The 14,294-nt window shown below is 38.6% G+C and overlaps 1 protein-coding gene across 9 annotated transcripts in view; it reads left to right on the top strand.

Annotated features, from left to right (window-relative positions):
• LOC114663544 (uncharacterized) overlaps positions 1-14,294 on the top strand; it is a 314,220-nt gene that overhangs the window by 283,834 nt on the left and 16,092 nt on the right. For 3 of the 9 annotated variants that reach the window (XM_051935942.1, XM_028817356.2, XM_028817354.2), the window contains 3 exons: positions 8,873-8,938; positions 9,781-9,942; positions 13,453-14,187. The exons of 1 other annotated variant lie outside the window; for it this stretch is intronic. In XM_051935942.1, the coding sequence (XP_051791902.1) occupies positions 8,873-8,938; positions 9,781-9,942; positions 13,453-14,187 (963 nt within the window). The remainder of the gene's footprint in view (positions 1-8,872; positions 8,939-9,780; positions 9,943-13,452; positions 14,188-14,294) is intronic. 5 more of the 9 variants (XM_051935945.1, XM_051935941.1, XM_051935943.1 and 2 more) reach the window with 4 other exon arrangements.

Below are 14,294 nucleotides of genomic sequence, written 5' to 3'. Positions count from 1 at the left end.
CGCATACAAACTTAAAAGGTTTAAATAAAACAGAAATATATACCTTTATTTTTACTTCCTTAACTTGTGGAGGGTGTATCCTGTAGCAAAGCCCTAAGTTTTTTCATGAAAGCCCCTTTCAGTCAATAAGCCTTAAAAACAGGTGTAAAGCTAAACTTGCAGCACCGCTATTCAATTACACTTGCCTAACACCACTCCTAAGGGGAGATACTGTGGGATCTGGGCATCCGTCAAAGCACCAATCACAGGCCCGATTAGAAAGCGGGAAGCTGTGATTTGTCGTCTCCCTCCCATGTAACAATCACAGCCCGTGTTACAACGCACTATGTATGTATGTATATATGTATATATGAAGAGGATGGATGGATGTATATGTGTGTGTTTATGTATGTGTGTATATGTATATATATGTTGATATGTGTATATATATATATATATATATGTATATATATGTGGATGTGTATATGTATATACTGTGTATATATATATATATATATGTATATATATGTATGTATGTATATATATGTATATGTGTATATATATATATATATATATATATGTATTTATACAGTAATCCCTCCTCCATCGCGGGGGTTGCGTTCCAGAGCCCCCCGCGAAATAAGAAAATCCGCGAAGTAGAAACCATATGGTTATTTTTATATTGTCATGCTTGGGTCACAGATTTGCGCAGAAACACAGGAGGTTGTAGAGAGACAGGAACGTTATTCAAACACTGCAAACAAACATTTGCCTCTTTTTCAAAAGTTTAAACTGTGCTCCATGACAAGACAGAGATGACAGTTCTGTCTCACAATTAAAAGAATGCAAACATTTCTTCCTCTTCAAAGGAAACAGAGAGTAAATCAAACAAATCAATAGGGCTGTTTGGCTCTTAAGTATGCGAAGCACCGCCGGTACAAAGCTGTTGAAGGCTGCATCTCACACCCCCTCCGTCAGGAGCAGGGAGAGAGAGAGAGAAACAAAGTCAAAAATCAATACGTGCCCTTTGAGCTTTTAAGTATGCGAAGCACCGTGCAGCATACTTAAAAGCTGCACACAGAAGGTAGCAACGTGAAGATAATCTTTCAGCATTTTTAGACGAGCGTCCGTATCGTCTAGGTGTGCGAACAGCCCCCCTGCTCACACCCCCTACGTCAGGATCACAGATAGTCAGCGCAAGAGAGAGAGAAAGAAAAGTAAGTTGTGTAGCTTCTCAGCCATCTGCCAATAGCGTCCCTTGTATGAAATCAACTGGGCAAACCAACTGAGGAAGCATGTACCAGAAATTAAAAGACCTATTGTCCGCAGAAATCCGCGAAGCAGCGTAAAATCCGCGATATATATTTAAATGTGCTTACATATAAAATCCGCGATAGAGTGAAGCCGCGAAGCGCGATATAGCGAGGGATCACTGTGTGTATACATATATATATATATATATATATATATATATATATATATATATATATATATATATGTCCTGCTGTGGGTTGGCATCCTGTCCAGGATTGTTTCCTGCCTTGTGCCCTGTGTTGGCTGGGATTGGCTCCAGCAGACCCCCGTGACCCTGTGTTCGGATTCAGCGGGTTGGAAAATGGATGGATGGATATATAATATATATATATGTATATGTATATATGTATGTATATGTATATATGTATGTATATATGTGTATATGTATATATATATATATATATATATATATGTATATATATATATATATATATATATATATATATATATGTATATATATATATATATATATATATATATATGTATATATGTATGTGTATATATATATATGTATATGTAGATATGTGTATATATATATATATATATATATATATATATATATATATATATGTATATATATGTTTACATAACCTCTTTAACACACTACTTCTCCGCTGCGAAGCGCGGGTATTTTACTATATATATATGTCAATGTATGTATGTACATATGTATGTCTATATTTATATATATATATATATATATATATATATATATATATATATATATATATATATATATATATATAATGTGTGCATATGTATATATATGTACATATATATATATATATATATATATATATATATATATGTAGATGTGTAAATTTGTATATGTATATATATATGTATATGTATGTATATATATATGTATATGTAGATATGTACTGTATATATATGTTTACATAACCTCTTTAACACACTACTTATCCGCTGCGAAGCGCGGGTATTTTGCTTGTCTATACTAATTAAAGGCAAAGCCCTCACTGACTCACTCACTGATTGACTGACTCACTCATCACTAATTCTCCAACTTCCCGTGTAGGTGGAAGGCTGAAATTTGGCAGGCTCATTCCTTACAGCTTACTTACAAAAGTTAGGCAGGTTTCATTTCGAAATTGTACGCGTAATTGTCATAACTGGAACCTCTTTTTTGTCCATATACTGTAATAGAGTGCAACTCGATGGTCGTGGGAGGCGGACTTGCGTATCGCGTCATCACACCACCCACGTAATCACGTGAACTGACTGTGAACAAAGTACGTACAAAACAAGGAAGAGCCCCAAAGAGCGCTGAAGAAAACATTCATTACACAATTGAGAAGGCAGTGAAACAATAAGAAGCGAGCGAGTGACGCATACAAGCATATTCATAAGTGCAGCTACTGAGGAAACAAAGCACGGTGTAAACCGTTAAGTTTAAATTAAGTTTATAGAAACGCTCCCGCTACCGTTTGCAATACCATATTCGCGACATACAAGTTTAATGTGAAGACACGAGGTATATTAATGAGACTTTGGATCACTTTGTAATGGAGTTAAAATTGCTGTAGCAAGAAACTTTTAAGTGCCGGGTCTTAGCTAACATTAAATTAAGCCGTGGACATCGCAACATTACACGAGAGCGGCTCATGTGAACTGACTGAACTTTGAGGCAAGATTGCTTTTCTCCTGTACAACTATACGTTGCATTCTCAACAGTAAGCTTGCACGGCTTGATCATATTACAACTGGAGTGCTGAACTGACAACGTGGTATACAAACAGAACTATAACAATCGTAATAAACGAACAAAAAAACAGCGGAGAACCCGTGGATTAAATAAAAAGGCTGCTTCCGTTGGCGAAGCAACGAAAAAGGAAGACCTTATATGGCGTTCGTTTATAAAACAGCGGAAAAGCTGTGTAAAGGCTGCTTCACAAAAAAACAGCAGAGTGCCTTATATGAGCAGGCACTCAGCTAAAGAAGGGAATCAATGAATAACTATAATCGTAATCAACGAACAAAAAATAGCAGAGAATCCGAGGACTACTTAAAGGAAATGGGTACCTGAACAGAAAAGTGAGTCTCAAATACCTACACAATAACTATTACAATCGTAATAAACGAACAATAAAAGAATACAGAACCGCTAAGCAAGGAGAAAGGACGGCCTTATATGGCATTCGTTTATAAAACAGCGGAGAGGCTGTGTAAAGGTAGCTTCACAAAAAAACAGATCCTTAACAAGTTGTTATTGGTATATTTTCCCTCAATTTAAAAAGGTTTTCTTTTCTTCTTAATAAAAATTTGAAAGCAGTACTTCGCTGCTGTGAAGCGCGGGGATTTGGATATATATGTATATATAAACAAGAAATCGACAGCCGAAACACGAAACGCAGTTTATAGTATTCCATGCAATTCTTGCTCAGCTGTATACATAGGACAAACGTCAAAAAAAATCTCAACACGTGTACAGGAACATCGCAACGCCGTCAGAAGAAAGGACGCACTATCCTTGATATATGCACATACTAAATCGACAGGACACACATTCAACTGGGACAACGTAAAAGTAAAATTTAAGGCCAGTACAAAAAGCGCCAGAGAGTTGGCCGAGTCTTGGCTATCAGATGAAAACGCCATCAACAGACACTTGGACATAAACCCTGCATATGCCAACTTAAGAAGGACATATAAACAATGATTAAACTATACAACCCCCCAAATTGATCATACTGACTTAGTCACCGCCACCCACCCCCCCATTCCCCCCCCCCATACTGAATGTGTTGCTATATATTGCCTTTGATTCTTGTAAGTCTAAGCATTATCCTCTGATGAAGACCCCTGATAGGGGTTGAAAGCTCAGGAACAAAACTATTTTATGATACGTGATCCGTTTTTTCTCCCTTCGTGGATCTCCAACTGCAAATAGTTTTATTCCTGAGCTTTCAACCCCTATCAGGGGTCTTCATCAGAGGATAATGCTTAGACTTACAAGAATCAAAGGCAATATATAGCAACACATTCAGTATGGGTATGGGGGTGGGTGGCGGTGACTAAGTCAGTATGATCAAGGGGGGGGGGGGGGGGGGTATCGTTTAATTAAAGTGCATATGTCCTTCTTAAGTTGGCATATGCTGGGTTTATGTCCAAGTGTCTGTTGATGGCGTTTTCATCTGATAGCCAAGACTCGGCCAACTCTCTGGCGCTTTTTGTACTGGCCTTAAATTTTACTTTTACGTTGTCCCAGTTGAATGTGTGTCCTGTCGATTTAGTATGTGCATATATCAAAGATAGTGCGTCCTTTCTTGTGACGGCGTTGCGATGTTCCTGTACACGTGTTGAGATTTTTTTTGATGTTTGTCCTATGTATACAGCTGAGCAAGAATTGCATGGAATACAATTCACTGCGTTTCGTGTGTCGGCTGTCGATTTCTTGTTTTTAGCATTAAACAGGACCATGTGCAGATTGTTGGTGGGTTTATGTGCTATTTTGATGTACAGGAACATCGCAACGCCATCAGAAGAAAGGACGCACTATATGTATATATATATATATATATATATATATATATATATATATATATATATATATATATATATATAATGTGTGTGTGTATATATATATATGTGTGTGTTTGAAATAGTTTACTGTCAAATAAATGCAAAGAGTACGCGACACGTGTTTCGCCCTTTCGCCCTCATTCTGGGCTCATCAGGCGTACACACTCCACTGCACTCCCTCTCGGGAATCGAACCTCGGACGTCAGCGCCAGAGGCGATGCCCCTAACGTTGCGCCACGGCGTGTGGTTCGTTTATTTGACAGCATGTAGATCGGGGTAATTACATTCATGGCATTCGTAGTCTGTGTCACAATCTGATTGTATGGGTAGTTACCTACCAGGTAACGCTTGTGGTTGGCCAGCAATCTGCTAACATCCACCACGGTGCCCTCAGTTTGTGAGGAGCAGATCATAGAATGGTTGAAATAGTTTACTGTCAAATAAATGCAAAGAGTACGCAACACGTGTTTCGCCCTCATTCTGGGCTCATCAGGCGTACACACTCACTATATATATATATATATATATATATATATATATATATATATATATATATATATACATACATACATACACAGTGGAACCTCGAGATACGATCACCTCTGTATACGAGGAAAGTATGAGCGAAAAATTCAGATCTAAATACGAGCATTGGCTCGCGTAACGAGCCATAAGCCAGGCTGTGGATATAGCTTGCGGCTTAGCGAGGGGGCGTGGTAGCTGTAGCGAGCCGCAGGGCGATCTGCGGTGTCTGCGTTTCTCACCTAAGTGCACAGGTGGTAAACTGCCCACATCCATGATTGTTCCTGTGGCTGATGGGCTGCAGCTGCCATGTCCTCCCCGCATATATAGAGAAGCGCGAGCTGGTTAAGGGGGAGAAGAAGTAAAAGAAAAGAGAGGAGAGAGAATGGAGGTTGCAGGAGGAGACAGGAAGCAGCAGGAATCGGCAGCAGTAGGAAGTCGGTGCGGGAGAGCGAGTGAGTGCAGGCTCGCGTGTAGCTGAACAGTGAGCTGAACAGGCGAGCCAAACAGCTGAAGCAGTACGGTGTAGAGAAGGTCAGCTGCATTAAGAGTGTCTCGCCTGTTGCAGAGCCCGCATGGGAGAAGCAGGTGAGACGCTAACAGAGAAGAAGCACTGGGGATTGTCATCTGTTTTTTTAAAGACTGCTTCCTGTTGACGTTTTAACCTCGTGTTAAAGGATTGTTATTCTTGTGTATTTTAAACTTCCACTTCACAACTGTTTTAAGGATTATTTATTTAAAGATTTATTGAATGCTCTACTGCACTTTGGACACCTGTTTTGATTCTTTTAATAATCAGTTATATTATTTACCAGTGTTATTTATTAAAGGTAGACTACAGTATATATAATTTATCACTGTTATTTGTTAGGAAAATTGATTTTTATGTTGATATATTTGGGGTGCGGAACGGATTAACTGGATTTCCATTATTTTCAATGGGGAAGTTTGTTCTAGATACGAGAAATTCGCTATATGAGCTCAGTGCTGGAACGAATTAAACTCGTATCTAGAGGTTCCACTGTATATGTGTATATATATATATATATATATATGTGTGTGTGTGTGTGTGTGTGTGTGTGTGTGTGTGTGTGTGTGTGTGTGTATATATATGTGTGTGTGTGTGTATATATATATGTGTGTGTGTGTATATATATATGTGTGTGTGTATATATACATACATACACAGGGTCACGGGGGTCTGCTGGAGCCAACACAGGGCACAAGGGATGGAACCAATCCTGGGCAGGGAGCCAACCCACCGCAGGACACACACAAACACACCCACACACCAAGCACACACTAGGGCCAATTTAGAATCACCAATCCACCTAACCTGCATGTCTTTGGACTGTGGGAGGAAACTGGAGCGCCCGGAGGAAACCCACGCAGACACGGGGAGAACATGCAAACTCCACGCAGGGAGGACCAGGGAAGCGAACCGGGGTCTCCTAACTGTGAGGCAGCAGCGCTACCACTGCGCCACCGTGCCGCCCATATATGTAGATATATGTATATATATGTTTACATAACCTCTTTAACACACTACTTCTCTGCTGCGAAGCGCGGGTATTTTGCTAGTAATAAATAAGATCAATTTAACCTAAACTGCATTTTGTAGAGGAACCCCAAATTACTCACCAATCGCAATATGAAGCCTATGCCCAAAACTCTTCCAGTTGTTAATCCGTACTGCACTGACAACGTTAGCCCCGCTTTGTGTTGTCATGCAAACCATGCGGTCTTCTCACAGTGACCATGATGCCAGCACATCTTTCAGACATTGTGCAATGATGTCACCAGTGTGATCTTGTGGGAAGTAGGATGTTTGCAAACAGAAGCTTTGCAGTTGCCAGTTTTCGTCAATGAAATGCACCGTCAGGGAGCGGTATGGCTCGGATGTTCAGCTTGACCATAAATCCGTTGTGGCAAAATATGAAACCTTTTTCAGTTTATGTGTCAGAGTTTGGTGACATGAATCATACAACTTAGGCAGAGCTGTTTGACTGAAATATTTTCGGCCAGGCAGTGTGTACCTTGGGTCTAAAGTATTCAAAAGTTGTTTAAAACCATCTCTCTCAACCACTTGAATTGGCACCATATCTTTTGTGATGTAATTGGCGACAGCATTTGTTATGTCATGCCATCTGTTGCTTTTCTTGTCGTAAGGCATTTTTTGCAGAATGAGTCCGCTAAAGTTTGCTGAGTGTGTTTTTATGCTTGTACCTTGGTTACTTTAGACTTGTGCTGGACAGTTGACTCCTTAAGCTTTTCGTATTCTTTGTATTCTGTGCGGTGGTTAGTTCGCAAATGGTGTAACAAGTTAGTTGTCGAGCTGTCTTTAACGGCAACCGATTTACCACATAGTTTGCAGACTGCCGTCTTTTGAGCAACATCAGTCTTTTCAAAACCAAACCACTGCCATGCGAGTGAGAATGAACCACGTGTGGCAATTAACTCTGACGACGTAGATGACGAGGCTGTTTTATCATCTGGTGCTGTTTGTTCACTCATTTTGAGGCAGGGAGCGACGTTAACTTGCGGCTTGCTGGACGTGCACGCCTACGCAACTCTCTTTGCGCACGCGCAGTGGTCTATACTGTTGCATTAGTGAATGAACTCTGTGTTTCTTTTTTTTGCAAAGCGAGTTACATACTCGATAATTTAATCTCGCACATCGTTAAAACAGCAATTAAGATATAATCGTAAACGATGTATATCGCACACGCCTATATTGATGCATAGTCAATAATATACAAGGGACACTGAAAAATAAAATTACTATATGGTACTTCATTTTTCCTGCTGTGAAGTGCTAGCTGTCCACAAGAGGAATATAACATCACTTTGGGCACTTCACTAATATCAATTGAGAGTCCAGGCTTTCTACTGGTGGAAAATGCTTTTAAAACTAATGGAAACTCTTGCGAAACTGACTATATATGCCAGTGTCCATTAATAAATAGCATAATAGTTTCTTCCTCTTAACTTTATTGGTCTTGTAGTAATTCCTTTATTATATTAAAGTTTGAAATGAGAATCTGTCATTAAAAAAATACCATGAGCAATCTAAACACTTTCACATCAGTGAATTGTAGAAGTTGTTCTGCTTAAGTGTCAGCAAAAATTTAGCACAGTTTTGTTCATTAGCCATAGGGCATGAATCAACTCTTATTGGGTTGGCAGTCTTTATCAGGACTCACTGAAGCAGGCTTCCACACACAATAACATTATACTGCCAGCTTAGAGTATCTTAGTCAACCTGGCCTACTGTACATGTCTTTGGAAGGCATGAGAAAAATCCATGCAGAATACAGCAGTCATGATCATAATAATTCCCACTTCACTGAAGTCATTGATAAACACGCCAGAAATAAAGGTTGCCTCATCTGCCAATCAATATAAATTTTAATGCTCTACTTTTTTTTTTCTTTTATGTTTGTGTAAAATATTTAACGTTTTGTCTTAGTTTATAGTGTGTGTCTGTATCTTCTTTTTGTTCTGTTTGTTCTAGACAAGGACCAGCCTTTGTTAAATATGTTGCTGACTGAGGTCTTCAAATTGAAAACTCAACGTAAAGGTTAGTAGGATGTTTTTTGTATTTCTTTATATTATCAAATGCTATGGGTGCTGAAGAGACTGAAGTGAATAAATGAAAGAGGCAGTGTTACCACTGCCCCTGTACAACATTTCACCAGTTGTGGCTATTATTGCTGGTCTTGCCAGACTTAAGATTCAAGATGAAAGGTTACTGGTTTAACCCTGTAATTGCCCTATGCTTAACAGATGATCTGTGACATGTATGCACAATGTAATTCCATCCATTCTTCAGATCCATACCAGAATTTTTGAAGGAAAATAAATGTATAGTTTGAAGTGGACAATATACAGGCCTAAACTCCATTGAAATATTCTTGCAAATTGATATTGAATAGTAGTTATTGCTACTAATATGGCATTTCCTGACTTTCATTAATAAGTAAATTAATTTCAACATTTTGTGTTACTTGTACTTAAAGTGATTTTTTTCTAATCTTAGATGTTGATTAAACATCTGGTGACACTCTGTGTGAAAAAGTTGCATAGAGCAATTAATCAAATGGGAAAACAGTTTTTTCACCACACATGTAAAAATGTAAAAAAAAATGTAGCTCATTATCTGTATTTTTGTTTATCTGATACCCTTGTATTTGCCTTCCATATTTGAAACAGTTTTGAGGCCTTTTGTTGTTTGCCTACTTCTTGATTATGACAAAAGTAGCATCTAGGTGTGTGCTTCAGGAAGTATTTATCACACTCTTTATGTCCCTTAAAAAACTGGGCAAGCAGATTTTGAAGTTGTTTTAACAATTCTGTTGCAGTATTTTCTACTTAGTATACATTTAAGATTATTATTTGTTTAAACTTATTTTTCTATCTTAGCAGAAGAAGACTGTTCTACAGGTGCAGATGCTGCCATAGCATCTTGTGAAACCCCAGAAGAAAAAGGACCCCCAACTACAACTACTAATGAATTGTGCACGGTGAATCTTGACTGGTATCAGAAATTTTTGAAAACAAATTACTGGGAGTTTCGTCGATATTGTGAGTATATTAATGCTGTTACTCCAAAATAAACGCTGCTGTTTTTATGAAATCTGACTCAGAAATCTCAATAAGAATTTAGTATTTAACAGTGTGTCCTTAAAGTTTTCAGGAGAAAACAACCTATTTTTGTGAGGTTTTGTTATTATTTAAAAAAAAAAAAAGATGTCTGGCATCTTTATACTCTTCATCCCATTGCCTGTCTCCTTCTGTAGCACTCTTGTACTGTACCTCCAGGGGTGTGACTTCCTGTAGCTTGATATGATTGTTCTCAGCATTTAGACAAATAAGTTATTTTGTTCCCACTCACATGCGCGCACACACACACACTCCCACTCACAACAGTTTGGAATCATCAGTTAAAGTACCCTGGATGTCTTTGGGAATGTGGAAGGGTACCCCGTGCTAACTTGGAGAACATGCAAACTCTACACAGATGGTCAACAAGACAACATCAACACATACACCCACTGCTATTGACTGCACAATAATACCGCCTTACATAAAAGCTACTTTTCTACACAGTATTCTGTTTGCTTGTAAATGACATTCCCATTTTTTAAAATCACTCAGCTCTGTTTTTCATCCCCCTTCACTTTTAGCTACGTTGCAACAATTTACCTACGTTTGTGACTGTAGCAGGCTTCAGAAAAGGATAATCGGGATAACTGGGTGCAAGCATTTTCAAGCAAAATCCGCACCAAATCTGATAGATTATCCTTCTGCAGGTCTTCATTTGGGTTGTTCACATCAGACCTAAGCACTTAAAGTCATAACTTCAAGAACCACTGGGAAGCCTCTGGACACCAGCACCCCCAAATTCCCCAACCATCTAGACAAGTTTGCACCTCAACACAAATTTTTGAAAAACTTATTTTTATGTACAGTATGTCAGTCAGTCAGTGTCCAACCTGCTATATCCTAACACAGGGTCACGGGGGTCTGCTGGAGCCAATCCCAGCCAGCACAGGGCGCAAGGCAGGAACAAACCCTGGGCAGGGCGCTAGCCCACCGCAGGGCAAACACCCACACTCCAAGCACACACTAGGGACAATTTAGAATCACCGATGTACCTAACCTTCATGTCTTTGGACTATGGGAGGAAACCAGAGCACCCAGAGATAACCCACGCAGACACTGGGAGAACATGCAAACTCCACGCAAGGAGGACCCGGGAAGCGAACCCAGGTCTCCTTACTGCGAGGCAGCAGCGCTACTACTGTGCCACCTATACAGTATGTATGTACATTTAATACATTTGTTTTACATGAAAAATTACTAGTTGACAAAAAATGTAAAATGTGAGTCTCCTGGGCAGCAGTGCACTGCAGTTTTGACCACAGACTGCTTCAGAAATGTGTTTTCTGGTCATCACATTTTTTCCAATGCTGAGTCTCATGATTCTCTCCCTTTTTATATTTGTGTGTGTTTAACCTAGTAGTATTACACATTAGTCTAAATGCAATTTTATGTCATCTGTGGAGAAGTGCTTTGATAGCTAAGTATTAATCCTATAGTCTATTAACTCACTATTTTGGTAGCCTTGTTTAGTAACTACATACAATGGTAGGCCATTATTATTGAGGAATCATTCTCGAATGTGCATACCTGTTAATTATTTTTTTATTGTGTTTTATTTTATGTTCTTCTGTTACACTGAACAAAATATTCAGTGATATATGTTGTGCTTCCATTATGTGTGAGCTCATGCCCTTATATAGGTGAAGCACAAATTCAAGAATATTTATCAGTATAAACAAAGAAAAAGACCAGGTAGAGCATGTTTCAAGATGAACAGTTTTAAATGGATTTACATGCATAGATGTAGACTTACTACAGCCCCTGTGTTTTTAGTAATCGGTACCATCAAGTGTGACCATATTCAGTGACATTAGAGCACCTGTCACTCCTCCTGTGTGAGCACCTGCCACTCCTCCTGTGTTGATAGAACACATGCATTTAAATAAAAAATACATCAAAGTCAGAAGAAGCTCTCAAGAATCTCCGCCAAAGTAGTTGAGGTATCCAGTGCTATACCATTACTTGAAGGTAAGTTAAAGAAGTGTCTTGTTCTATCACAGAGGAATTCACTCTCTGAAGCAGTTATTTTGGTGGAGACTATGACTGAGAAAAATGCATTTAAAACTTCCACTATCAAATTTTACTGGAACTTGATATTGTTGGGCTTGTAATGGATAAACTGTAAAGGGCAGGTCAACTTGCTTTGCATTTGAAAGAAGCAAAGGTTCCAAGACGCAGCTGATTATGTTTGTACATTAGAAAGAACAATCTGATATAAATGAGCATATGTTGTTGCAAAATGTTTACTTTAAAGACTACTTCTGAAAACTACATTCCTCTCTTGGAGGAATAGGCCATTAAGAAAATTATTCTGAGGTAAATGCTGTTCTGAATGTTGTGTTTACATCATTGTACCACATACTTATTGTAAGAACAAGATGTTCCTCCTCTGCCACTGTTTTGCATGACATCTTATAAAGCAAAAGGCTTGCCTCAGTTAGAGGCACTTAGATGCCTCAGGTTATGCACATATGTCTTAAACAGCAACAATGAAAATAAAACCAAAAGTTACAGAAACTGATTCAGTATGTTAAAAAAAAAAAACACTTCCACAAGATAACAGCTTGTTTGATTTAATTTTTGAAATTAGTATTGTTACCAACATTTAAATTTACTGAGGTGGTATACACAATGAGTGGTATATTGTGATTCAAAAGTACCTGATCTGGAAGCAAATTGATTAGTCTACAATTTTTAGTTTATCTTGCTTATTATTGGAGAAATCCATAACCCATTGCAAACAATATTAGGTTTAATAGTGCCATGTCGTTGTTCTTACTTATTTGTAAGTTTGGCTGTTTTTTCCAAGTTAGGTTTGTTTATATTTTTGTCTGATCCTAGGGAGTAGTAGTTGTAATGTGGCTTACTTTGGGTATTTTTATACTGTTTACTAACATGTATGATTAAACCACATTGAACCACTTCTCGTATTAATTACCTTTGTTTTCATACTAAACATTATATGTGAAGCAGGTTTAAATTAAAAGTTGCAGTTTTTTGTATAATGATCTCAATTAATCTCGTATATTTGAACTTCTTACATTACCAGTAAATAAAATGTTAATTGGTGTGCCTAAAGTAACTACTTTTTGATGTTAGCAGACAGATACCTAAAGTAAAGAATGTACTACAAACCCTCAATGGTGTACTTCTACCTTAGTGTACAAAGAAAAAAGTTAAATTACATTACAAGCATATTTTAAATTTAATTTATTTCACTTAATTAGTCTGTACAATTGTGCATTACATTGTTTTTAATGAGATGCGTGTTGATTTCACCATCATGTTTATTGCACAAGCATGGCACCACTGACTCATTCTAACATCTTTCTTGACAAGTTTTCAGATGCGTATTGATATATAGCACATAATTTTGGTAGCTGTTACTGTTTTTCTTTATGAATAAAATGTCTTTTGTCTGTCTTTTAGGTATGTCTGAATATTCCAGAGAAAGTACATCATGGTCAGATTCTTCCAGCGTATCATCAAGAACATACAGAAGCTCCTCAAGTGAGAGCAGGCGTTCTGGCCGATATCGCAGGCGTTCTGGCCAATATCGCAGGGATTCTGACAGTTATAGTAGGGATTCTGATCATGACAGCAGGGACTCTGGCCGTTATCGCAGCAGCAGGGACTCTGGCCGTTATCGCAGCAGCAGGGACTCTGACCGATATCGCAGCAGCAGAGACTCTGACCGATATCGCAGCAGCAGGGACTCTGACCGATATCGCAGCAGCAGGGACTCTGACCGATATCGCAGCAGCAGGGACTCTGGACGAAATCGCAGCAGCAGGGACTCTGGCCGGGATAGCAGGGTTTCAGACCACTATACTAGAAATTTTGACCGCCATGGTCAAAGAGAGACAGACCACGGTCAACATACTGCTGACATTAGTCAAATGGATTCTGATCATGGTCACAGAAATTTCAAAAGTGCTCAGATTGATTTTGGCCATGGTCACCAAAATACAGACAATGGTAGAATGGACACTGATCATAATCGCTGGCATGTGGACAGTGGTCGAACAGATGCAGATTGTCACAGGAATTCTGGTGGTGGTCAAACAGATTCCAACCATGGCTTTGGAACTGCTAAAGGTCACAGGAATGATGACCACCGTCAAAAGAAGAATCTTCATACAAAAGCATGGCATTCTGAAAGAAGTAAGTACTATAATAAAGTTCTATTTTAACTGTCCCCTGTAACTTGTTTTAGAAAGACCATTTCTTATCACATCATTGTTTGTTGATGCATCACATGTAGAATGTCA

Source organism: Erpetoichthys calabaricus, chromosome 13 (genome assembly GCF_900747795.2).
Source record: "Erpetoichthys calabaricus chromosome 13, fErpCal1.3, whole genome shotgun sequence".
NCBI lineage: Eukaryota > Metazoa > Chordata > Cladistia > Polypteriformes > Polypteridae > Erpetoichthys > Erpetoichthys calabaricus.
The sequence above is the reverse complement of the archived record's forward strand: the minus strand, read 5'-3'. Positions and strand labels throughout refer to the sequence as shown.